General features: G+C 36.3%; 1 protein-coding gene across 4 annotated transcripts in view; it reads right to left on the reverse strand.

Annotated features, from left to right (window-relative positions):
- HEATR5A (HEAT repeat containing 5A) overlaps positions 1 to 27,960 on the reverse strand; it is a 96,753-nt gene that overhangs the window by 33,791 nt on the left and 35,002 nt on the right. For all 4 annotated transcript variants that reach the window (XM_018065896.1, XM_018065898.1, XM_018065897.1 and 1 more), the window contains 10 exons: positions 25,225 to 25,377; positions 24,162 to 24,261; positions 18,499 to 18,608; positions 16,292 to 16,455; positions 15,876 to 16,051; positions 10,377 to 10,482; positions 9,565 to 9,755; positions 7,601 to 7,757; positions 3,547 to 3,736; positions 2,512 to 2,681 (listed from right to left, as the gene is read on the reverse strand). In XM_018065896.1, coding sequence (XP_017921385.1) covers positions 2,512 to 2,681; positions 3,547 to 3,736; positions 7,601 to 7,757; positions 9,565 to 9,755; positions 10,377 to 10,482; positions 15,876 to 16,051; positions 16,292 to 16,455; positions 18,499 to 18,608; positions 24,162 to 24,261; positions 25,225 to 25,377 — 1,517 coding nt within the window. The remainder of the gene's footprint in view (positions 1 to 2,511; positions 2,682 to 3,546; positions 3,737 to 7,600; positions 7,758 to 9,564; positions 9,756 to 10,376; positions 10,483 to 15,875; positions 16,052 to 16,291; positions 16,456 to 18,498; positions 18,609 to 24,161; positions 24,262 to 25,224; positions 25,378 to 27,960) is intronic.

Consider the following 27,960-nt stretch of genomic DNA (forward strand, 5'->3'; position numbering starts at 1 on the left):
TACCAACACAGAATTATCCAACAAGATCTCCTGCACAAAAACAAATGACAGACTGGTCATGACAAAAACCAAAAGATACACACCAGGATGACTCTGACAACAGTCAGCTAAGCATTAAAATACACATGTTGATAGAGCTATCATTCAAATTGGCTTAGCTTCAGCTTTAAAAATATGCCATAAATACTTCATTTTCCAACTTAAAACATGAGTTGAGCTAAGATTTTAAAAACAGTCAACTCAAGATATAAAGATATACAAAAATACAGTAATTTCAAAATGCACATTTGTGTAATTAGGTTTTCCTTTGGAATCTTTCATCAAGCCTTAGCAATAAACCCAGATCAAGTAGACATGAGTGTGAAAGGAGTGATCTGGATTACCTTCACATGAACAGGTGTCCCATAAGAGACACAGTTAATCATTTACCTCATCACAAGTTACAGATTTTCTTACTCTTGGAAGCCAAGTTTTAAAACTGTGAGTAGTCAGAATTGCAAGTGTAGCTAAGACCAAGTTCAGAATGGAAGTTAAATAGCATGCAGTTAGAAGAAAATCCTTTATAGCAAGATTCTTTCCTAATGATTAAATGTATTCTGAATATTCAGAGAGTTTCAGTTAATATGAAAACACATCATGCTAAACAATTAATTTCTATGAAGAAAAGAAAACCTGAACATAAAGCTGGAAAGCAGAAGCAATTTTCTTATTACAGGACATACTTTAAAATATAATAAATTTAGGATAAAAGCTTTACTAACCAAAATTTTAAGTTTCAAACAAATTTAAGTTTTAACACACTATAGTGACAGCAATATTTGAATTTAATTTCTGTATTAAAAAAATGATTTTATAGCCTTAAGTATTATGAGTAACATGAATAAGATTTGTAATTGTTACTTCTGATTTTCTCAATGGCTCTAAATGTACCTAAAAGAAAAAAATCTGAGAACAGTCTCTATTGTTTTTTGTATATAACCTTCTCAGTCTGGGAAAATAAAAATCAGAATTAATTCATTAGGAATGAGTAGTTGTGTTCTTTATTTCTGAATAAACTATACTTAATGAATGAATTCATGTATTAGTTGAAATTTTAAATGGTTATTAATGGAAATTTTCTACGATGATTCAAGAAGAAAAAAATGGTAGTATTGATATATTTAAATGGAGAGCAGAAAGTTAGGTCAACTTGCTGAAGAGTGGGTTATCTTTCAATAATTAGTACTGGCAATGGTTCTTTGAATATAAAGAACAATATTACTAGGAAAAGCTGCTGAATGATAAAGGTAAATTTCTTTTCCAGGAGGTGCTATATTCTCTAATATATGTTTAATACAGACAGAAACCAAAGTTTCTATTAGGAAAGTCAGTCATCTTCTCTCCTTAAGAGTCTTAGATAATTATGACTATGAAAATCAACATGAAGATAAATAAAATTCTATATCTAAGTTGTATGTTAAGAAAATAAAAACAACTGCAATTTACTAAGTGGTTATTAAGTGTCGAGGACCCATGCCTTTATAGGTAGCGTCTTGTGTAATCCTTGTGTTTTACAGACAGGATACATGAGGCTGGGGGAGGTTATGGGACAGGGCTAGGAGGGGGCAGAGTCAAGAGCTATCCATAACTACCAAGTCAACATGAAATAACAAAATGAGGACTGGAAAAGGAGTTTAGAAAGCTGGTTCTAGGCTCAAAGCTAGAATACTTAGATACCTTGGGCAAAATATTTCACTTTTTGCTCTTTATATTTTTATTGAGAACGTTGGTTTTAATAATGTTTGAGGTTCTTTCAAGGTTTAAAACGCTGCGTATTTTGTCTCAAGTTTGAAAATGAACGGTCTTGTCTACAGTGATGATTCTCAATTATCATGTTACTAAGTGGAGGGTGCTGTAAACATCACAAGGGCAGAAAAAGTTGAAAATCAATGGTCTGAAGTTTTAACTCCAATTATAACTGTAATTCCTTTTTCAGGCAAGTCCAGATAGAAACTGGTGATGCTCACAGTAAATCTTAAAACCACTGATGATCATGAACCACCTGATCAGAACATTTTATTGATCACCTTCACCTTTCTATGTTCATTAGACACACTGTTAGAAACCAGATGTTGAAGCATACACTGCTAGAATATTTGGGAAAAATATTTCATCTGGGATGAAAATAACTTTATATGTAAGTTTGGAAAAGAGGAAAAAGAAGAAGTAGGAAAAAAATTGCTATTACCACATAAATATTTCCATGTCCTACAGCGTTTACACAGTACCTGGAATGTTAGCACTCAGTATTAATGAATCAATATTCCAAATACTAAGTTTAACATTAATGGAAGGAAAAGCGAATAAATATATGAGCAGTTTAAGATATGACTATATGAAGTTACCCCACACCATCTCCAAAAAAGACTAAAATTGAGGGAAAATAAGTATTGTATATGGTCTAGAGATTAACAGAAATAAATTTACATTTCCAATAAAAGAAACTAACGAAATATGCAATTTTATACTCACACAGAGACAGCTGACCAGGCTAGACAAGTTGACATGTCGTGGAGCAAACATATGAAGCTGCTGAAGGCAAGAGATGGCCTGAGCTTGGACAAGGCAGTCTGGGTTATCTTGCATCACTGCACAACCCAACAGACAGGAACTTCTTAGGGTAGAAACAGAAGTGCTGTTACCTAAGATGAAAGCAGAAAGCTTTTAATTGGCCTATAAAATCACTACCCGTGAAACATATATTACTGGGCTTAAAATTTCTTTTTTTTCCTCTAATCTTAAACGAGGTTCTGGGAAGTAAATTTCTTCTACAGAAGGAGGGATAATCCAGGTTATAAGTTTTTAGATAATGTTAGTTATTTTTAGTCTGAAAGGTTTATGACAACACAAATAATTAGGCAAAGAAGAACCGCAGTTTACATCAAATTTTCATGAAAAGTAGAGTGAGAAATTGCTAATAATACCCCTGCTTGTATTAGTTGAGGGCTGCTTTTATATATTAAAATCATGTATTTTGCATTTGAATAGATCAGAATAACTGAGTTTTGGGGCTTAGTCATTCATCTTATAAGAGATGAGGTTTTTAAACTATTTCATTTTATGTTTGTCATTTACCTTAAGGAAAGTATTTTTAAGACATTATCTTTCTAAATATGGTCCTCATCTTTTCAAGGTAAGAGTAATCTGATTGGCATTTATTTTAACAAAATATACTGAGCATTTACTATGTGCCAATTATAAGGGTTTTGCGACTCTTCTCTTATTTGATAGAAGAGGAAACTAAAGCTTAGAGACATGAGAATTTTTCTAAGTCATCCGACTAACTAATGGTTGGTGAAGCTTAAATTTCTATTTTTTTCCCCCTATTATGTCATCACTAAGAAGTCAGTCTTTCCAAGATTATTCTCAATATTCTGCCCATATCTTTGAAAAGAACATTCTGCTAAACTTCACTTTATTGAGAAGTGTTTGAGTCAATGAGAGGAACTGTTTTCATTTTTATGCATATATTTTTATGTAAAATATCACAAAAGCAGCTATGCATACCTTGTAGCTCTGGACCCAATGTAGTAATAAGAGCATTCAAACAGCGACCTAGACTTTGGTGAACTTCAGCATGAGTAGGAGGCACATTTAACAGCAACATCATAATAAGAGAAAGGGTTGGTTCTGCATGTATATAATAGAGTGGGCCGGCAGAATCAATTATCAATGAGAGAGAATGCAGTGCCCAGGTCTGTGAAGACAGAGAAAAACAGTTAAAAATGTTATAGCAGCATTAAGAAACACAAACCACTACGAACTGTTCTTTTGCTGAAATGAGTGATAAAGTAGTATCACAGTCAACTGTGTGTTATTACTAACTTGGAGAGAGAAACAAGGAACTTCAGGAGTTGAAGAAAAAAAATTAAATACCAGTAAAACGCAACTGAGAGACAAACGTCCAGTTGAGAATGACACACATGGGTACAGGGGTTTCTCAGATGGCGCTAGTGGTAAAGAATCTGACTGCCAATGCAGGAGACGTAAGGGATGAGGGTTCCATCCCTGGGTCAGGCAGATCCCCTGGAGGAGGGCATGGCAACCCACTTCAATATTCTTGTCTGGAGAGTCCCATGTACAGAGGAACCTGCAGGGCTGCAGTCCACAGCGTCTCAGAGAATTGGACACAACTGAAGCGACTTAGCTAGCACACACACATATGAATATATCTCAGAACTGAGAATTCCAGAATTGTGTTTCGTTCTTTAGCTAACGGCTTGAACTAAATCTAGTGTGTTGAAAATTGTTTATTGCTTAATCTGTACAGAGAATGAAAATTCAAATTTTTAGAACATTCAACAATGTCTCAACTAAATGAAATAATACAGATCTCTTGGAACACAATGTTGTTGAAGAAAGCCAAACATAAAAAAGTATATACTGTATGGTTCCATTGACATAAAGTATAAAAGCAGGCAAAACTAATAATGACTGATAATCAGTGAAGTTGGATGGTGGGTTTAATAGGTTCCTTACAGCATGTTCGGAATTCCAGTTGAGCTATTTCAAATCCTGAAAGATGATGCTGTGAAAGTGCTGCACTTAATATGCCAGCAAATTTGGAAAACTCAGCAGTGGCCACAGGATTGGAAAAGGTCAGTTTTCATTCCAATCCCAAAGAAAGGCAATGCCAAAGAATGCTCAAACTACTGCACAATTGCACTCATCTCACATGCTAGTAAAGTCATGCTCAAAATTCTCCAAGCCAGGCTTCAGCAATACGTGAACCGTGAACTTCCTGATCTTCAAGCTGGTTTTAGAAAAGGCAGAGGAACCAGAGATCCAATTGCCAACATCTGCTGGATCATGGAAAAAGCAAGAGAGTTCCAGAAAAACATCTATTTCTGCTTTATTGACTATGCCAAAGCCTCTGACTGTGTGGATCACAAGAAACTGTGGAGAATTCTGAGAGAGATGGAAATACCAGACCACCTGACCTGCCTCTTGAGAAATCTGTATGCAGGTTGGGAAGCAACAGTTCAAACTGGACATGGAACAACAGACTGGTTCCAAATAGGAAAAGGAGTACGTCAAGGCTGTATATTGTCACCCTGCTTATTTAACTTCTATGCAGAGTACATCATGAGAAATGCTGGACTGGAAAAAACACAAGCTGGAATCAAGATATCCGGGAGAAATATCAATAACCTCAGATATGCAGATGACACCATCCTTATGGCAGAAAGTGAAGAGGAATTAAAAAGCCTCTTGATGAAAGTGAAAGTGGAGAGTGAAAAAGTTGGCTTAAAGCTCAACATTCAGAAAACGAAGATCATGGCATCCGGTCCCATCACTTCATGGGAAATAGATGGGGCAACAGTGGAAACAGTGTCAGACTTTATTTTGGGGGGCTCCAAAATCACTGCAGATGGTGATTGCAGCCATGAAATTAAAAGACGTTTACTCCTTGGAAGGAAAGTTATGACCAACCTAGATAGCATATTCAAAAAGAGATATTACTTTGCCGACTAAGGTCCGTCTAGTCAAGGCTATGGTTTTTCGAGTAGTCATGTATGGATGTGAGAGCTGGACTGTGAAGAAGGCTGAGTACCGAAGAATTGATGCTTTTGAACTGGTGTTGGAGAAGACTCTTGAGCGTCCCTTGGACTGCAAGGAGATCCAACCAGTCCATTCTGAAGGAGATCAGCCCTGGGATTTCTTTGGAAGGAATGATGCTAAACCTGAAGCTCCAGTACTTTGGCCACCTCATGCGAAGAGTTGACTCATTGGAAAAGACTCTGATGCTGGGAGGGATTGGGGGCAGGAGGAGACGGGGACGGCAGAGGATGAAATGGTTGGATGGCATCACCGACTCGATGGACGTGAGTCTGAGTGAACTCCGGGAGATGGTGATGGACAGGGAGGCCTGGCGTGCTGCGATTCATGGGGTCGCAAAGAGTCGGACACGACTGAGCGACTGAACTGAAGTACAGCCATGTTCTCTACTTTTATGTATGCCTGAACTTCCTATATAAGAAGTATCTGAAAAGTTCTCCCTTTAGGAAATCAACTAAGAAAGTTTTACCCTCTTATCAACAAATATGTAAGAAAAGCTTACAGTATTTTTAAATGGTACAATAATGAGTTCCCATTAGGTGAGCAATGGCAGCAATCAAGAAGAGTCAGACTGATGACCCTGGATGCCACAGAACGAAAAATCTAATAATCAACAAAAGAGACTCAATAGAAAAGTAGCCTGTTCAGAACAGACTTTTTGAAGGGGAAGAGGAGAAATATAATAAATAGAAGCAGAAAATACTGTATTAAAGGAATAAAGAAAGGATGGAATACCTTATAAATCAACTCAAGTAACAGATGATGTGAAAAAAAACTATTAGTAATATGGTGATTCAAAGAATGACACCCATGTTAGATGCTGAAGTTTGACAAGGTGGTGGTTAAACTGGGTCTTACAATACTAAAAAAATGTGGATTATAAGACAGGAATAGAAAGAGAGAAGAGCGATAGGAAGAACCCGAGTACAGACATGAGAATGACGTGTGGGAGGAAAGCAGGAAGATCATTTTAGGAGATCAGTACTTTCGGTTAATAACCAAGAAAGCTTCTGAGTCAGTTTATGGGACTTCAATGAGGAGTTAATTGAAGAAGCAATAAGCAGTATCCCCGGCTTTTTGGTTGGGAAGTGGCAAGATGAAAATTTCCCAGGCAAACACTTCTGGCTTCATATCTAGGTAGAGTTGTAAGTGAAAGTGAAGTCGCTCAGTTGTGTCAGACTCTTCGTGGCCGCGTGGACTGTAGCCTACCATGCTCCTCCGCCCAAAGGATTTTCTAGGTAAGAATACTGGAGTGGGTTGCCATTTCCTTCTCCAGGGGATCTTCCCAACCCAGGGATCAAACCCAGATCTCCCACGCATTGTAGGCAGACACTTTACCATCTGAGCCACCAGGGACGTCTCAGAGTTGTAAAGAACCTGAAAATAAAGTGACCAGGTAGGAGGCTACTATAGTAATTAGGGTCACACAAGGGGGACAGAGATATACTAAGGGGACCAGAAGAGCAGGAAGTACAACAGTCATTCAGGGTGTGAATAAGATCTCAGGAGAATGGTGCCTGGCAGAAATGAGTAAGTTATGTATAATAATATGGCAAAGTGGTTAAAGAACATGAGTTTAAAGTCCATGACTTATGTTCTTCACCTGACTACACGATATATTAGTGGTTGTAAGTGTGAGCAAGTAACTTAGGTTCCATGAGCCTGGTTTCTTTCTATATAATGGGAATATACATCCTAGATAACTGTGAAGATTAAATACATTAATATGTTTAGAAAAATGTAATACAATGTCTGGTACCTGTTAAGTTCCACAAAATAGTAGATGTTATTTTAAGATAGAAGGCAGATCCATTTTCAGAAAATGATGTTGAATTTGACTTTAGGTATTGAGTATGAAGCATAGATAGTGATATGTGACTTTTAAAAATCCACTGAGGTTAACAGTGGTTTTGATTTTATTATGGAGCAAGAATTATTATATAAATTAGTAATGGTTAATACAACATAATATGCATTATCTACAAATCAATGGGGTACTCACCTGCACATCAGGTGAGGTGCTGTCCTGAGACAAAGTATAAAGGATCCCAACACAAGAATTCAAATGTTGAGAACTTATTCCTCCTAAGTACCTATGCAGGGATCCCAAAGCCAGTGAGTGTCCTGTTCTGGTAACTGCATCCCTTGCTGACTTCAGTCTGTGATTATGGAAACAAGAATAAATGATAATTACTGAAATAAACCAATGCATGCACAGTCACTTAGGGAAATTTTTTAGATAAAGAGCTGCAAAATTCAGAAATACATTTACAGGTAACTGATACAAAAAATTCTGAAATAACTTGAAAGGTATCTTGAAAAATATTTTAAATAAAAATGTCTTCACATACATGCTGCAACGACTGAGGCCCACACACCCTGGAGCCCATGCTCTGCAACAAGAGAAGCTACTGCAATGAGAAAACCGCACATCACATCTAGACAGCAGCCCCCGCTCGCTGCAGCTAGAGAGCGCCCACACACAGCAACGAAGATCCAGCACAGACAAGAATAAATAAATTTTAAAAATTTTAGATGTCGTCACATTATTAATAAAAATTATTTAAATATAAACAATTTCAATGTCTTTCAGAAATATATACTAAATTCATATGACATGCATTATTACCTTATCATTAAGTCATATTTTAAAAACTCTCATTGAGGAGATACTAATTCCATATAGAGTTCCAGCTCAAGAACTTTGATTTAAAATGAAATAAAGTAAGAGAACTTATTATTCATCAGGAGTTTCCATTGTATTCTAATTTACACACTTTATATTGGGTCCTTTAATCCTCTCAGGAATTGTGAGATTCATACTATTATCAGTTCCTTTTTACAAACGAGGAAATCAAAATGACTGAGTCATTTTGGCCAAAGAGCTCTTATGAAGTAACCAACTATTAAATGGAAGAGTTGGGATTAGAACCAAGCTAGCAATCTGACGAGAGATATAGAGTTCATAACCAAATCAAGACATATATACTCAGGAGACTAGAAGGTCAAAGTGCCTTCTGCATTACTACCACGGCTATATAACTAATATAACCATGAGCATTTGCAGTTGTTTTATTTTTTTCATACTATTTTCATATTTCTTTTCTCATTCACCTTAACATTCTTAGCAGGCAGGGCTTCATTAGTAAACTTCTATTTGAAATAGAGAAAAACAGATTAAGATGATTAAGCAACCAGCTCATGGTTACAAAGCTAGTAGGAACGAACATATAGTTTATGTTTCCTGATCTGAAGCCTTTTTCCTTTCCAGTAGATTGTTTTACTGCCTTTCATCTATATTTTATATGATGAAACTCCCTAAGTTTCTTACTCCCAGAGTCTACTGGTGCCCTATTACATCACTCATACAGGCAGTGATCTTTCTTATATAAAAACAAAAACCAAAGTAAAAATATTACTCATAGTTTTATGTTCCAAGACAAGCAGTCCATGGCAGCAGCGGCGGGGGGCGGGTTCCACTTTAACCCTAACCCTAGCTGAGCTTTTGAAATGTGGTGTTGGAGAAGACTCTTCAGAGTTTCTTGGACTGCAAGGAGATCAAAGTAGTCAGTCCTAAAGAAAATCAACCCTGAATGTTCATTGGAAGTACTGATGCTGAAGCTGAAGCTTCAATACTTTGGCCACCTGATGTGAAGAGTTGAATCATTAGAAAAGACCCAGATCCTGGGAAAGACTGAAGGCAAGAGGAGAAGGATTGACACAGGACGAGATGGTTGGATGGCATCTCCGACTCTATGGACAATAGTCTGAGCAAGCTCAGGGATATAGTGAAGGACAGGAAAGTCTGGTGTGCTGCAGTCCATGGGGTCGCAAAGAGTCGGACATGACTGAGTGACTGAACAACAATAGTTTTTTAAAGTGATAATCAGAAGTTTCTTAAGTTCCAAAAAGCTATACACAGTTTTGACACGTATCTCATGAGTATTAAGTAAGACATTCACTTACTTGTCAAAGCTAACTTGAGCTAATGCAGCAGTAAAAGCTCCATCATCAACTACTTGGGCTAATCTAGCCCATGCCTCTGCAGCTGCACATCGCAAGAGGGGGCCGGGACTTTCTAAGGCTCCCATCACCAACGCAAGGACAGGTCTTCTCACTTCTTCTGGACTCAAATGTCCCTTAGAGCCAGCCACATACTGAAATATGTAAAAAACAATCCAAACTTACAACTGTAGTAAATTCTCTTATCCAGTTTGGAATATATATTCTGGTTAACCAAATATGTTCATATTCAGTGATTACTACTTAAAAAAAAAAAATCACAACACCAGAAACACACACTGAACATACAAATGTAATTTAATTTTTCTCATGAAGTACTTTAGAATTTTAAGCCTCCAGGCAAATATGGTGATCAAATATCACTGTACTACATATGTGTTCAAAGAACATTAATAGGGATTTCCATAAAATAAATGACCAACGAAGCCTATTTTACTTAGAAACAGTATGTCATAAATGCAACAATGAGCCAGATTTGGTCCAGAGGCCATAATCTGCCAATCCCAGGTCTGCAATATTAGGCTTGGTAGGTTAAAGCATGTTTCTAAAACAGTATTATAGGCTTGACTTCTGACCAACAAGTTTTATATGGAGAAAAAGTAAAAGGGGAATTACAAATCCTGAAACATCAAGAAAAATGGGGGGGAGGGGAACCGTCTTTTAAAAACATCTTCCCTCAACCTACTCAGTTGGCCACATATTAGGGGAAAAAAGAAAATAAAGTAAGCAGGAATCTTTTTAAAAAATAGACTTACCTTCAGGAAACTAGAAACTGAAGAAACAACATGTAACTGAACTACTTGTTGACGAGCCCCCTTTGTATGCTTTATACTGTCCAAAAGCTGTTCCAAGACAAGAAGCCTAAAATCAGAAACAAGATTCAAAGAGAAATTAAGTCAAAGGGCGATATTAAGTATCCACTACTAAATTTGTTTGGTTGCATTTTTATTGGAGCTACTAAAATGAGATAAACTGTTGTCAAATACATTGAAGCCTTTTGGGAAATGAAAATATATTAATAGCAATGCAGAAGTATTTTGACTATGTGTCATGACACTGAGGGAGGAAAAAAATAAATAACATGTATCACTTGAAGTAGATTTACCTGGGAAAATTTGGCTATTTCAGCAACTATTTTCTAAACAAAGGGTATTTTAAAAGTTACCTGCATCAACATTTTTGGTCTTAGTAACAGGACTTATTGGACTCAAATACATTGCTTCAATTTAAACGCAGCCTGGACTTCAGTTTATGAGAAGAAGCACAACCTTTTGAACCCCAACTGTACCTTAAACATGTGTGTGGGGATACTATATATAACATAGTTTTTACACTTGCTTTTCTCATTAACATTACCTCTTTATCACTTTTCAAATCATTTTTATTCTTAGATAATTTTCAGGAAGCCAAATTTTACTATACACATTCTACAGTTCATTCAACCATCCTCCTACTAGTGCAGAGTAATATTCTTATTTTCACAATTCTACAATTCCACCTGTAATGAATGTGCGTATCACTTTTGGTCTGGGGTTGAATGTGCGTATCACTTTTGGTCTGGGGTTGAATGTATTGAAAAACATTAGGTTTTAATGTATTGAAAAACAACGTGAGTTGTTTTTCATGTTCTTATAACATAGGAGTTTTAAAAATCCGTTTGATGAGATTAAAGATATGTTAACCATGAAAAAAATCACCCCCTTTTCTCCCCACCAATTATTCTGTTTATAAACATTGCTTCAGAGCTCTGAATTTTCTTTCTCTCCTTCTCTCCCTTTACATCAGGGGTTAACCCAGTGAGTGAAAACAGGCATGACTGGCTGAAGATGGCATGTGGGTATGCTTTTACTCAACTCTGCTGTACTTCCAATAATATTTCTAAAGCCCTTAACTAAATCTCTATCACTCTGTTGAGCCCAAAAGGCCCAAACACAGTTCTGCTCCAAAGGATAATTCTGTTATCAAAACAGAATAGATATGGAACTTACGTTTTTTTAAATAAACCCAGTTGTGGAAGAAGTTAAGTCAGAAAAAAAGGAAAGTATGCGAGGTTACATTAAATTACTCGAGGAAAGCATTATATATAAAATCAATTCAGAGAACAAACAGTGAATCACTAAAAATTTAGGGAAAATCATAGTAACTCTTAAGTAGTCTATTTAAATATTTATTTCCTATTTCAAGGTTAATTCAGTTCATCGTAATAAATAAAAACCAGAAAAGCACAAGAAATAAAAATAAAATTTACCCCAAATCCTACCGTTTAGAAAGCCATATTTTGACATCTTTGGTCTAGTCTCTCCAGATATATGGACCATTTTTTAAAAACTGGTTTCACAGTGTACATACTTTGTTAATAACTTTATTTCCCTAAACATTAATCCCACCTTATTAACTATTGTACTGAAATAATTTTATTTTTCTCTTTTTTATCTTGACCTCCTGTGATTTTTTTGTGTGTATGATTTTGTTTCTAATTAAAGTATAACTGATGTACAATATTGTCTAAGTCACAAGTATGTACTATAGTGATTCACAATTTTTAAAGATTATATTCCATTTATAGTTACTTTAAAACAACTATATTCCCTACATGGCACAGCATCTTCTTGTAGCTTATTTCATACATGACAGTTTGTGCCTCTCAGTTGCCTACCCCATGTTGCTCTCCATCCCCCTTCCCTCCCCACACTGATAACCACTAGTTTTGTTCTCTGTATCTGTGAGTCTGCTTCTTTTACATTATATTAACTAGTTCGTTGTATTTTTCAGATTCCACACATACTGAAATAATTTTCAATTGCTTTTAGAATTAATTAACTAATTCTCTAGTTTGGGATATTTAGGCCATTTCTAATTTTTATTACAAATAACACAATACATGTATTATATAAAATTTTTCTGTTTTCCAGACCATATTTAAGTCATTATGCTTCAAGAAAATATTTATAACCAACCTGCCCTGCAGGAAGAAAAATTAAGGGTAACCATATGGTCAGGCTTATGAATTTAAAACCTAAAACATCATTATTAGACCATATCCTAGTCACCTGTTATAATGAAACTGTGTCATGTTGAAAGTACTAAAAAATACTTAAGATTAGAGCTTGAGAATTTTGTTATATTGTAATAAAATCTGACCTGCACTGTTTTCTTGACCACATTCATAAGACAAAGACCCTAAATGAGACTACCAGAGCCCAAACTTTTTGCCCCATCCTTTATTCCCATATTTTGACACGGATCACAAGAAAACACTCTGACTCTTCAGGAAGATGGAGATGACCACTTTTTAGTAATACTGAATTTGTATTCCTAAGTAGTATCAATTATATAATTATTAGTTCATATTAATATAATTAAGAAAATTAGCTGGTGTTGAAGCTGAAACTCCAATACTTTCACCACCTGATGTAAAGAACTGACTCACTGGAAAAGACCCTGATGCTGGGAAAGATTGAAGGCAGGAGGAGAAGGGGATGACAAAGGATGAAATGGTTGGATGGCATCACCGACTCAATGGACATGAGTTTGAGCAAGTTCCAGGAGTTGGTGATGGACAGGGAAGCCTGGCACGCTGTAGTGCATCAGATCGTGAAAAGTTGGACACGACTGAGACACTGAACTGAACTGATTAGTTCAGAACAAAGTTAGATAATAAAACGTTTGAGTCTGGATGAAATGAAAACATACAAGTAGTTAAGTAAATAGGAAAGACATAAATACTGAAAATGCTGATTTACCTTTCTTATACATTCAGAGACAGGGTGTATAATGGGGAAAATTTTTACTACTGAGAGCTATAACTATGCTTTTCCTCCCTCTCCATCAATTTACACTCTACATTACTTTATACATTTTTAGCACTGTTCTCTGCATGCCAGAATCACCTAAGGAGTTTAAAAAGTTTTAATGTCCAATGTAGTATGCATACCATTACTATTACATCAGAACCTACATTTTAAAAAGTTTTAAAAAATGATCCAAATGACTGCAATGTACAGTCAAGGTACTTAATATAGATGAATTAAGTAATCCATTCTTTGTAATTAGGTACAAATATATTGGAAAGTAACCATAAATAACACACGTATAAGATCAGTAATAATTTATTCTCTGTATAAAATATCTTGATATTCCAGAGCTTTCAACATTTTAGTGCTTTAAAATTATCAATGCAAAGTTTTCTTAGTTTTAGAATCCTACAGTCAAAATAATCACTGATTTAGAGATAATTTAATTTCTAAGTGCATAAAGAAAGTAATAAAAACCTATTTCTAATTTCAGGACAACCTCATGTTATGAGTTTCTTTTAAACTGTTTTAACACAAAGATAACCGCCACAACAAAACACTTGAAAACATTCACTTGTTGAATACAGATACTTGAAGACCTTTCTTTTCTAGAGATGCAAATGTATGCCCCAGAGAAGGGTCTGCCTTGTAAACAAGTAACATCTCTGGGATAACAGGAAACTAGAAACTCAACTTTGCTACCTCTGTTTCTCTGTGGTGCTCTAAGGGCATCCACTGGAGATTGCTAATAGTTGCTAAACGTAGGATCCTGCCAGACCGCTTCCTTTAAAATTCTCCAAACTACCACCTACTATTTTTATTCAGTTAAGACTTCAAAGAGAATATGCTTTCTTTACTAGGTTACAACATTTTCATTAAGACAAACAAAACCTCTCCTCCCCTGAATATTCATTCTATATGTTATTTTTATCCAGGTGAAATAAAGAGAAATGTGGCACATTTTAAAGTTCATTAAACTGTAAAAAACAGAAATAAGAAACCACTTCCTTGAAACTGTAACTGGGCAATAAATCTGGGTAAAATCAAAAAGAAAATCACCTTCTCTAGGAGAGCAATAAAACTAACTTTTTAAAAGGAAAGCTTGTAAGAAGTATGCTTTTTCCCTCACTTTTTATCTGAGACTTATCAAAGAGTTTAACAGTCTTTCAAGAACATGCTTAATTTAAATCTTTTGCCCATAAGGCTGCAGCTATTGCAGTATTAATCCAAATTAAGTATTTGAAATTAACTGTATGTACTATATACTAATACAGTTACAGACTAGTTCAAATCTTCTCTCCATCAGTAATTCTTTAAAAATTCCAGACCACTGTGATTTTCCTCTCGTCTTTTAGTGCTACAGCATTCATTTATAATTTAGTCACATATTGTCTTAAGTATAACCATAACTTTATAGTTATGGTATACAGTGAACTATAGGTTACAAACTTCAAATCATCTTTTGAAATTAATCTCAAAATATGCATATACCATATGATACTAAGTACTATTATCAGTTAAAATAGAACAACATGAAGTTATTAAAAATCAACATAAATGTTATTTGTTTTCTATCCACTGAAAGCAGACTATCCAAAAGCCTGTTTTAGAAATGTGTTGCTGACAAGACTCAAATATTCCTGCGACTCTTCATCAAAGAGACCAAAGTAAATCCCTTACCTAATTTGTGTTCTCTGGAAGACATAACTGATAAAATTATATAAAAGCTATGATCTAGCATTGTTGCTGGTCTAGCATAAAAGAAACAAAGAGAATGAACATGAATGAATGAAGATAGTTAATATTCTGTAAATTGTTAACCAGCACAGCCTATGGGAGAGATTCAGTTCCCATCAGTATCTCAGATAAAAACAGAATTTCCTGGATACTAGACATGAGTAGTGGTTTTTGATCCCCAAGAAAAATATTACCCTGTTACCTTCAATGAGAAATCATTAGCAGTCTTTATAATTTTTAAAAACCAAAGTTCATTTTAAGTGAAGTGAATCCACCAAACTGAAGACTAATCTATTTTAATCTAATTTTTGAAATCCACTAAACTGAAGATATAGTATGAGATCTTGTATATTTAGACAACCAGTGTTTCCCTTTGCAACACTGGCTCATAAATCACTGTTTTTGTGTCACTGAGTTTTATATTTGTATTTTCAGCTAAATGAGAAGTTAATGTGGGAAAAGCATTGCATCCACGATACTGCCTAGCAGTTTTCAGTTTAATCTAATCACTGACTTCATTAATTCTTATTAAATATTTAGCCAACTGAATAATTAAACAAGAGCCTTTAATCTCACCTTCATGTGTCATCTATAAGAAGTCTTTTATATTAATGAGAACTTCTGACAACCTCCTTTTTACCAGTCTATTATGCATTCACTGAACAAATTACCAAACCTGGAACACATTTCAGCTAAGTGAGTGAACCTCTGAAGATGGTTTACCTTTGAGCTTCTCCCACATGAGCGCATACAACTCCAAACAGCTTGACTGCAGAGCTAGTAACTGACAGCATTGGAGGTAAGGGCTTAGGCACCGAATCTCCCTCTACGTCTTTCTCGTAAATAGAGTAAGGGTCATACTCAAGACTTCCACAAGCAATACCACTACCAAGCAGGAGCTACAAGAAAAAAAAATTGCATATAAGATTTTAAAACGAAAAAAAAAAAAAAAAAGATTTTAAAACGACTATTCAGGACTTCCTTGTGGTCCAGTGGTTGGCACTCTGTGCCCTGGTTGAGTAAGTAGGATCCCACTTGCCGTGCAATGTGGCCAATTAAAAAAAACAAAAAACAAAAAACAAATTAAACCACTGTTCATAGGTTGAATCAATCCAAGTGTTACTGAAAAATGACCATACCTGTTCTTCAATAAATCTATGGTCAGTCTCTTGTAGCAAAGGACTTAATATTAGAAGATCATCTTGATGACAGAGGGGCGGGAGTAAAAATGAGGATGCTGCCACCTGTACATCAGGGGCAGTCAGGTCAGCAGCCAGCTCTCTGAGGATAGCACTGAGGTTTCCTGTTGAGTCACAGAAAAAGAGCAATTAGCAATTTGGCAATAGCAGTTAACAGGTCTGAGAACGGGGATTAAAGAGCCCAGGGTGAACGTTAATTTACATTATCAGCTAACTTTAATCTATCACAGCCTCTTTAATCTGTTCTCCTCCCTGAGAAATGCCCTACCGATGAAAAGCTCAACTATGTGTTGCTGACCACAGGATAAGAACAAACATCTCAAAGTACATGTGTATGTATATTTTATACACTAAATAAATACTACTACCATCATTTAAAATAAAATGACATGGAGCATAAAAACAGAAAGAAAAAAGAGTAACAAAGGCAGACAAAGCAGGCATAATAGTAGCAGTATGGCACCCTAACTCCCCACCACCCCAGCAAATGACTGTCACTCATCCTAACCAGCTAGATTGATCTCAGTTCACCTATACTCTCAATTGACTATCTCGTCACCCTCCATCCTATTTTGGAGCAATCCCTGGAAAGCATATCACTTGCATCTATAAATATTTCACTGTGTATCACTAGAGTTAAGGATGTTTTAAACAATTTCACTATCATAATTTGATGTTTTAGGAATTACTAAACAGGGACTTCTCTGTTGACAATCCTCCCTTGAAGAAGATATAAGACACAAGACACACCCATGTTAACTAAAAAATGAAGGTAGGAAATACTAAGTTTCATAGAGGATGAAAAAAGAGTATAGCTACGTTTAGAGAAAGGAGAGATTATACACAGGAATTGGAGACAGTGGACAGGGATCAATAAAAGCTTAATGAAGCAAGTAAGAGTCTGTTAGTTTAGTTACCAGTATGTGATACTCAAGAAAATAATTCTATTGGTGGCATAACATGCAAGCTATGTTCGGTACTACAGCTAAATGTGGAAATAGTGGTATATCTCCATTTCTCATTTAAAGTAACTGCTGGCCGCCTAACTGTCCATGAACAAAGTACTTAAAGATGATTCAGTTTTAAAATGCAAATATGCTTCTCTTGTAGAAATACACCACTTTCTGACGCTAATGAGAAGCAATTTTCAGTGTGGAGAAAATTAAAATACTTGAATGCAGATCCATAACAAAACTAAGATAGGAAATAAATATTAGGAACCCAAGTTTTGTTCCATAAACTTAAGAAAATTAAGCAACTATTGTGACAAAATTCTGTTTTTGTTGGATAACCATGATGAAAAGTTATTATAAACTTTATAACATAAATTATACCTTGGTATACCACTCAAGATTAAAGCGCTATCTGGACAGAGTTAAGAATGGAATAATGCAAGGCAATGTGTACAATAGATAAGCACTCTACAAGGAAATCAGGGAATGGTCAAATTTCTAATTGACTTGCATTATATATTCTGTAGAAAACCCTGGAGTATAATCAAGACTAATCTTTGTGACTCATTCTCTCTCACACATTGAAACTAGGGACATTTTTCTCAAAAGAGAGAAGACAGCAAGACATGAAACAGTTTTCTTTTTCAACGTATTTTATTTACTGTAAATTGATCAATGATTTCTAATTGTGGTGCTGGAGAAGACCTTTGAGAGTCCCTTGGACTGCAAGGAGATCAAACCAATCAATCCTAAAGGAAATCAACCCTGAATATTTATTGGAAGAACTGATGCTGAAGCTCCAATACTTTGGCAACCTGACGCAAAGATGCAAAGAGCTGACTCACTGGAAAAGACCCTGATGCTGGGAAAGACTGAAGGCAAAAGGAGAAGGGGGCAGTAGAGGTTGAGATGGTTTGAGAGCATCACTGACTGGATGAACATGAACTTGAGCAAACTTTGAGAGATCGTGAAGGACAGGGAAGCCTGGTGTGCTGCAATCCACGGGGTCACAAAGAGTTAGACACAATTTAGCGACTGAACAACAGTATTTACTATAAAATGGTTAACACATGGGTTAAGACTGAACTCCCAAAACCTCCTGAACATAAAGCACAAAGTAAATGCCATATGATCCATTTGTTCAGGCACTGTATTAATCACAAATAGTAAAACATTCAGGTGTAAGGCACTTACCTTCATAGGTTTCAGGAGATAATAAAATCAACAATTCATAAAGCCTTTGTCTATAAACTACTGATGGTGTTTTCAAAGGACTTCCATAGGTTTTTAGTATTGAAGAGAGCCTTAAAGCAAAAGAAAAAGTATATGTTAAGTGTATAAGATATATAACAATGTATAAATATTCAACATATTGACATATAAAGATAAAATATGTATTATATATGTGATCATTAATGCTTTTATTTACTAAAATTATTTTAAAAAATTTTAACTGTGGACCATCTTTAAAGTCTTTATTGAATCTGTTACAATACTGTTTCTGTTTTCTTTTTTTTCTTTTTAAATATAAATTTATTTATTTTAATTGGAGGTTAATTACTTTACAATATTGTATTGGTTTTGCCATACATCAACTTTGGCTGCAAGGCATGTGGGATTTTAGCTCCCAGATCAAAGATCAAACCCACACCCCCGGCACTGGAACGTGAGCTCTTAGGCAGTGAACCACCTGGAAGTCCCTATTTATTACTTTTTATAGTGTGTGACTTGAAGTTAAAAGAGGAATTACAAGTGTCAGATATGAAAACCATTTAGCTATTTTTTCTATCATACCTCATAAAACTATATATATCTAAGGTTGTTACTATTTTGGCTATTAGCTGAAACTCTTACTAAAGCCCCACATTTACAGCATTGCATTTGTGAAACTAAACTCTGTTATGCAGAAAAGGAACAGGCCAAAGAAACAGGAGGCACAAAGATCTGGGAAAAAATCCAAGTGTAGAAAACTTCATCTGGAATGCACTCACCAAATAACAACCATCATCAAAATACACAGAATCATAAAACAAATTCACTTTTGAGAAAGCGAAAGCGGAGCCAATGTTTTCCCAAAAGCTCCAGTCATAAAAGCTCTTATCACCTCCTCTTTTCACTCTCTTTCATTCACTTTCATGTACTCTTTCAATCTTCTATTCATTCTCACCACTGGTATTAACATCATTTTATTGATGTTCACTTGTCTAATATTTATTAAAGGATGACTACACTTCGCCTTGGGATCAAATGGAGTGAAGCTTTCATCTCCTGTAGCAATACAAAAATTCAATGGAATTACTTTTGCTGTGCCACTGGAATAAATTTACTATGCTGTTATGGCATGTGGTTTCCAGGTATTCTAAGAAATCCTGGTAATGCTTATTCATGTGTGTTTGCTAGAAAAATACTGCATGCTGTTTCTTGTTTCTAAAAGAAAAAAAGAATTATATATATAATTTTTTTCTTTTTTGAGAGAGAGAGACTATGATTGACAGTCTCCTTTTTTAATAAAAAACATTTATTTATTTACTGGCTGTGCAGGGTCCTCGCAGCTGCTTGGGCTTTTCTCTAGCTGCTGGACGTGCGCTTCTCCCTGTGGTGGCTTCTCTTGTTGCAAAGCATGGGCTCTAAGGCGTGTGGGATTCAGCAGTTTTACTTGCCGAGCTCTAGGGCACAGGCTCAATAATTGTGGCACATGGGCTTAGTAACTCTGCAGCATGTGGGAATCTTCCCAAATGAGGGAGGGTACCCGAGTCCCCTGCACTGGCAGGGAGACTCTTTACCACTGAGCCATGAGGGAAGGGCAAATAATTATTTTTTACTTGTCATTTTATTGGAAAAAAAAAAAAAAAGAACAAAGTTGGTTCTATTTACTATCTCTCACCTTAGTAAACAACATTTATATAACCAGGGGAGAATTTTTTAGTTATGGCAGTTAAAAACAAATCCACTGTATTTCTGTATTCCTCTAAAACAAGATGGGGGGATTATGGCTGATTACACGAAAAATATTTAAATTGTATTGGCAAGATGCTAAGATATTACAATTCTTTAAAAGTTCTGCAACATTCAGTTGGTTTAAATACAATAGAATTTAGTTCAGAGGGTTGTGTGCATGTGTGTCCATTTAAGGAAAATAAGATGAATACATAAAAGAAAGAACTTATTCCTAAGGATTTCTACTACTCTAAGTAGGGCAGATTAGAATCTCTAAAGGGCCTTCTTCTATAAATACACTTTAGATTTTGGATAAAAGATAATTTGCATTGCTAGACTTGAAGAAAGACTTTTCCAAGGTCAAGCCCACACTAGCCGCCAAAATAAATGACCATAAAATGCTCGAAATAAAAAATGAGCTAAAATCAGAGTGGGAACAACAACACAAGAACCTGCAATTGAGCTGTGCCCATGCACTGTAGGGCTGCTAAATGAGATCACTTAAAGACAGTTTATCCCACAGAAATCCCAAAAAAATGCAATGCCAAAGAATGCTCAAACTACAGCACAACTGCACTCATCTCACAGGCTTGTCAAGTAATGCGCAAAATTCTCCAAGCCAGGCTTCAGCAGTAAGTGAACTTTGAACTTCCAGATGTTCAAGCTGGTTTTACAAAAGGCAGAGGAACCAGAGATCAAATTACCAACATCAGCCGGATCATCGATAAAGCAAGAAAGTTCCAGAAAAACATCTATTTCTGCTTTATTGACTATACCAAAGCCTTTGACTTTGTGGATCACAAGAAACTGTGGAAAATTCTGAAAGAGATGGGAATACCAGACCACCTGCCATGCCTCTTGAGAAATCTGTATGCAGGTCAGGAAGCAACAGTTAGAACCGGACATGGAACAACTGACTGGTTCCAAATAGGAAAAGGAGTAAGTCATGGCTATATATTGTCACCCTGCTTATTTAACTTCTATGCAGAGTACGTCATGAGAAACGCTGGGCTGGAAGAACAAGCTGGAATCAAGATTGCCAGGAGAAATATCAATAACCTCAGATATGCAGATGACACCACCCTTATGGCAGAAAGTGAAGAGGAACTAAAAAGCCTCTTGATGAAAGTGAAAGAGGAGAGCAAAAAAGTTGGCTTAAAGCTCAACATTCAGAAAACTAAGATCATGGCGTCTGGTCCCATCACTTCATGGCAAATAGATGGGGAAACAGTGGAAACAGTGTCAGACTTTATTTCTGGGGGCTCCAAAATCACTGCAGATGGTGACTGCAGCCATGAAATTAAAAGACGCTTACTCCTTGGAAGAAAAGTTATGACCAACCTAGACAGCATATTAAAAAGCAGAGACATCACTTTGCCAACAAAGGTCCATCTAGTCAAGACTATGGTTTTCCCAGTGGTCATGTATGGATGTGAGAGTTGGACTGTGAAGAAAGCTGAGCGCCAAAGAATTGATGGTTTTGAACTGTGGTGTTGGAGAAGACTCTTGAGAGTCCCTTGGACTACAAGGAGATCCAACTAGTCCATTCTAAAGGAGATCAGTCCTGGGTGTTTTTTGGAAGGACTGATGCTAAAGCTGAAACTCCAATACTTTCGTCACGTCATGCAAAGAGTTGACTCATTGGAAAAGATTCTGATGCTGGGAGGCGTTGGGGGCAGGAGAAGAAGGGGACAACAGAGGATGAGATGGCTGGATGGCATCACCAACTCGATGGACATGAGTTTGGGTGAACTCTGGGAGCTGGTGATGGACAGGAAGGCCTGGTGTGCTGCAATTCATGGGGTTGCAAAGAGTCGGACACAACTGAGCAACTGAACTGAACTGATGCCTAAAGATGAAAAAGGCCAAAAAGTCTGCCCTAACAGACACTAAAATTTATTATTATTATAAAGACAATGTAGTATGGGCACCGAAATGGGCAAACCCATCAACAGAATATGGTAAGAAAATACAGAAACAGACTGTGCTCTGGCATTTACCAGAGAGAGGAAGCATGGATTTATTTAGTAAAGTATGGGACAATGTGTTATCCATATTAAAAAAGAATGAAATTGGAACCCTATGTCATTCCAAACACAAAAATAAATTCCAGATTGATTAAACACAAATGTGAAAGACAAAAACCTTAAACATTTTAGAGAGGGAAAAAAAAAAAGTAGGTTTATAACCATGCAGGAATATTTTATAAATCAAACGGTAGGAAGTACTAACCAAGAAGTAAAAGCCTGATAAATCTGACATTTAAATTAAGAATGTCTGCGGGGCCCAGGTTCGATCCCTGGTCAGGGAACTTAAGATTCCATAAGACATGTGGTGCAGCCAAGAAAAAAAAAAGCATGTCTGTTAATCAAATCATTATTTTACCTAAAAATAGGTAAATATATGCATGATAGGGATTTCACAGAAATAGTGAGGAACAATAAACATACAGTATGACACTTAAAGCATCAGGAACCAGATACATATAACATTATAATGAGATACCAATTTACACCTATTGGATTAAACAAGAGCTGATATCTGAGTAAGTGAACAAGTAGATTGATGGTTACTCCCATTTACTATGGATATACATATGAAAAAATTTTGGAAAATAGTTTGGTTATTTCACTGAACAGGAAGGTAAGTTGCTGTATATTCCTTTAAATATTACACAGCAACCAACAAGAACATACTTGCATGTAGAGGAAGTTTAGAAATATCATGTTGAGTAAAACAAGTTAAGCCTCAGAAACAATATGATACCATCTGCCTGATCAAAACCAAGCAAAACTAAACAAGGAACTGTTTAGGGAAACACGTACATGTGATACACTTTTGAAAAATGCAAGAAAATGACAGCTCTAAAATTCAGGATAGTGATCACCTCTAAAGGTAGGGCAGAAAGAATGGTATTAAAGAGGAGCACACAGATAAACGTCAAAAGTTATCAGTGTTCTAGTCCAGGGATAGCTAATTTGGGCCCACTTCCCCTTATTATTAATTAAGTTTTACTGGAACACAGCTGCATTCATTCACTCACAGATGAGCTATGACTGCTCTTAAGCTACAACAACAGAACTAAGCAAGCGCAACCGAGACTGTCTGAACTGAAAAGCCTACGATATTTACTCTCTAGTCTGTTACCGCCAACATTCATTAACCTCTGCGCCAGTTGAGCTGAACTCACAGGGGTTCACTTTACTGTTATGCTTCATAAGCCATAATCTGAACTGTATTTTTCTTATTTTAGAATTTTCTTCAGCCTTGTACTTTAAAATAATTATAGTTTCATAGGAAGTTGCACAAGTATTTTGCCATATACATAAAATGTTGTATTATTAAACACTTTTTGGAAAATCTTTCCCTAACCTTTACATTTCATTAATTGGGAAATTATTAGTGACTGTGACATAAATTATATTTTAAAAAAATAAATCAAACATGAAAAATATGAACAACAAAAAACTGAAACTGTTAACAAACATCTGGTTCTTAAGAACACAGAACAGCACTAACAAACCAATAAAATGCATACCTGAAAAGGTTAACAGGCTTAATATATACTTTCTTGGTTAAATCTGACTGTATGGAAGATACATTATCCACCAAGTAACTTTCCTTCCCTTTTAATATGTATTTTTCAAGATTCTACCCTAAAAAAAAAAAAATCATGTAACTAAGGAAGATATATTATCTACCAAGTAACTTTCCTTCCCTTTTAATATGTATTTTCAAGAGCCTACCCTAAAAAAATAAAAAATCATGTAACTAAATGTTTGCCTTCCTCTACAAATGGAAAATCATTCACCAACTGCAGAAACTTGGCCTCATTAATGTACTTCATAAAATATTACATAACCAGCAGGTAAAGGATTGCTATTAAAAATCTGTATCAAATCTAAACAGCAGATCCTTACTGAGTTAGCAAATCCACAGCGCAAGGAAGTGGTGGAAGAAGATGCTGCATTACTTCCTCAGTAAGGAGATCACCGCAGTGGGCGACAAAGCTCTTGATAGCTGAAAAACAGAACAGACCCTTACTCAGCAGAATGTAATGAAGCATGAAAGAAAGCATTCAATTTTGGTACAGCATTCACATTTTTTTAAGAATAAAGAAATGTGTGAAAACCAAAAAAATTCTTGAAACTCTAGTAAAAAAAGGAACCTAGTGGCTTCTACTTCTGGTGAAACTGAAAAAACAAAAAAACAAATCAAACTTCCTACAATTACTAAAGGAGACCGAAAACCAAATCAACAAAATGTTGCTTTCTTGGGGTTTTACTCAGCCCTTAAACTCAAAGTAGACCTTCAAGTCTACCAATTCTACACTAGTTCTGAGGAACCTGGCTGAATTTAAGTCGGCATGTTAGGTTTTACAGATGTTACCTGAAACATACAAGTTTTCATAAGGAGTTATCACATATATAGAAAAAAATGAATATTTAAAATTTAGACTCAGATTCAAGGAAGCACTGATTTTGGTTTTGTTTATTCATGTCATTTTTACTCTTAAAAAAGATGTTTTTTAAGAAAATGTGCTTCAGAAAAAAGTCTGTGCTTCCATGTCTTTTCCTTAGCTCAAATTTTCAATGCGGATACTATTTTTAATGGTCTGTGTGTTGTAGAAGGGTACAACGTTCACATATATAAAAAGCTAAATAGAAACCATACTTAGTCGACATTAATTAACTTCAACCCTAGTTTTTCTGAAAAGGGAAATGAATGCCCACTTAACACAAAGCAATCTTGACATTTCTCAGGTAGATCATATTATAATAAAATATCCCAAAGAGAAGAATGCTTAAATTAGTTTTTTTACATCATACTTCTGTTACAATAATTGCCAACAAATCAATTATTTCAATAACAAAAATCACCAGAAGCAGATTCTCCCCCTCAAGTTAAAACATACACGTATATGTGAAGTTAAAAGATGGAAAAAGCCAGAGGAAAGGGAGAGAAAGACTAAACTCAACCTACCACAGAGAGCACCAGCGCGTCCTTCCAAGGTTACCTGCCATGTGAAGGAGTCTCCTCGGCTCTTTTCTGTTTCTAGGTCTTTAGGAGACACTGGGAAGACACACCTCCACAAGAGCAGTACTCGAGCAAGGTGGTGACTGACAAACGCAGGACCTGCAATTTATTCAACTTGTCGTTTGTACAAGAACCTGAAGTGGTTCCTCTTTAAAACCCTTCCCTTTTACAAGAAACATATTTGAATCCACTACTGCTGGATTACTTCGTCCCTCTAGTTCCAACAAATGTACTACTGGATCACTGACTATCTGAAGGCACTGGAGTAGAGAGAGCAAAAACAAGGAACTGCCAGCAAAGTCTGGGCTCTGGGGTCTGCTCTTCTACTACTGCTGTGACCTCTTTACGCCTCTAAATTTCTTTGAACTGTAAAATGAGGCTAGACCAACCTGCACTGTTTATCTCCAAAGATTTGTCCTGAGCCAAACAACAGATGCACTTTAAGCCTAAACAACTAATGTGCCTGCATAAATGCAAAGTACTACTGTTTTGGTAACAAATAACACTGCATCCTGAGAGTAATTCTTTTAAAAAAATATTTATTTGGCTGTGTTAGGTCTTAGTTGTGGCACGTGGGATCCATATCCCTGACGAAGGATCGATCCCAGGGCCACCTGCACTAGGAGCTCAGAGTCTTAACCACTAGAGCATCAGGGAAGTACCCTAATTCTAACTTTTGATAGCAACTTGCTCTAGGTCAAAAATCAGACATGATTAAATCCAAAGGCAAATTTTTTTTTTAAGATTTCAGAGCAATATTTATAAACTGGATACAGTAAAAGAAGCCATATTCACTCCTTGCTTATTACTTTCTTTGAGGAAGTAGTACTAAAAACATCCTAGGACTGGGATAAAATAAGGAAACTGGAGTAAGGCAATTAGGAACAGGTGGCTTTAAAGGTTTCTGTGACTGTGCACACATATACAGTGGGCTGTGGGAATAGAGGAAATCCTGAATGCAAAATTTAGTCACACACCAAAAAACAAAGCAGGTACGCTGTCACTGGGAATATCCACAGTTAACAAAAAGTTTCATAGTATCTGCCCTTAAGATATCTCACTAACTCGACAGTGAAGAAAGTAACATCACTTTTCAGAGAGGTATGAGGATAATTTATTTCAGAAGTGTGTGTAAAGTAGGTTAACAAATGTGAGTTTATAGTAATTACAAAGTTAAACAAGAGTAAGTTTATTCACACCAAGGAATAACACTGGATCAAACAAAAACCAAACACATATGTAGATGCCTGCAATTGCATCAAAGGTACTAATATGGCATCAGAGAAACTGAAAAGTGCAGCCAAAGGGGTTAAAAATGTTCACATTTGAGAAATAAATTTAAACGTGGTCTACCTGAGTTTAGGTTCTTCAGAACAGTGAATATATTAAAAATGAAGGAAATGTTGAAAATGCATAAGAGGTGTTAAAACTGTCAGGCAAAAATCAATAAAGCACTCAGTTCAGTCGCTCAGTCGTGTCTGACTGTTTGCGACCCCAAGAACCACAGCACGCCAGGCCTCCCTGTCCATCACCAACTCCCGGAGTCCACCCAAACTCATGTCCATTCAGTCGGTGATGCCATCCAGCCATCTCATCCTCTGCCGTCCCCTTCTCCTCCTGCCCCTAATCCCTCCCAGCATCAGGGTCTTTTCAAATCAGTCAGCTCTTCACATCAGGTGGCCAAAGTATTGGAGTTTCAGCTTCAAAATCAGTCCTACCAATGAACACCCAGGACTGATCTCCTTGCAGTCCAAGGGAATCTCAGGAGTCTTCTCCAACACCACAGTTCAAAAGCATCAATTCTTTGGCGCTTAGCTTTCTTCACAGTCCAACTCTCACATCCATACATGACCACTGGAAAAACCATAGCTTTGACTAGGCGGACCTTTGTTGACGGAGTAATGTCTCTGCTTTTTAATATGTCGTCTAGGTTGGTCATAACTTTACTTCCAAGGAGTAAGCATCTTTTACAGACCTTTGTTGACGAAGTAATGTCTCTGCTTTTTAATATGCTATCTAGGTTGGTCATAGCTTTACTTCCAAAAAGTAAGCATCTTTTACATGGCTGCAATCACTGTCTGCAGTGATTCTGGAGCCCCCGAAAAATAAAGTCAGCCACCATTTCCACTGTTTCCCCATGTATTTCCCATGAAGCGATGGGACCAGATGCCATGATCTTAGTTTTCTGAATGTTGAGCTTTAAGTCAACTTTTCCACTCTCCTCTTTCACTTTCATCAAGAGGCTATTTAGCTCCTCTTCACTTTCTGCCATAAGGTGGTGTCATCTGCATATCTGAGGTTATTGATATTTCTCCCGGCAGTCTTGATTCCAGCTTGTGCTTCCTCCAGCCCAGCGTTTCTCACGATGTACTCTGCATAGAAGTTAAATAAGCAGGGCGACAATATACAGACTGTCACCTAAATTCCACTCCACCAAATATAATCAGAGCTCCTTGGAGAAACAACTGGTTGTAAGCTGAAGCAGAAATTATGATGTAAAAGCTGAGACATCTTGTCATGTCAAAAATAAAGATGTTATCAAAAGAACACTAGGTTCATGTTAAAAGGACACAGGGGACCTTCCCAGGTGGTACAGTGGATAAGAATCCGCCTGCAAATTCAGGCGACATGGGTTGGGTCCCTGGTCGGGGAAGACTGCACATGTCATGGAAGAACTACTGT

The sequence above is a fragment of the Capra hircus genome, chromosome 21, assembly GCF_001704415.2.
Source record: "Capra hircus breed San Clemente chromosome 21, ASM170441v1, whole genome shotgun sequence".
Taxonomy (NCBI): domain Eukaryota; kingdom Metazoa; phylum Chordata; class Mammalia; order Artiodactyla; family Bovidae; genus Capra; species Capra hircus.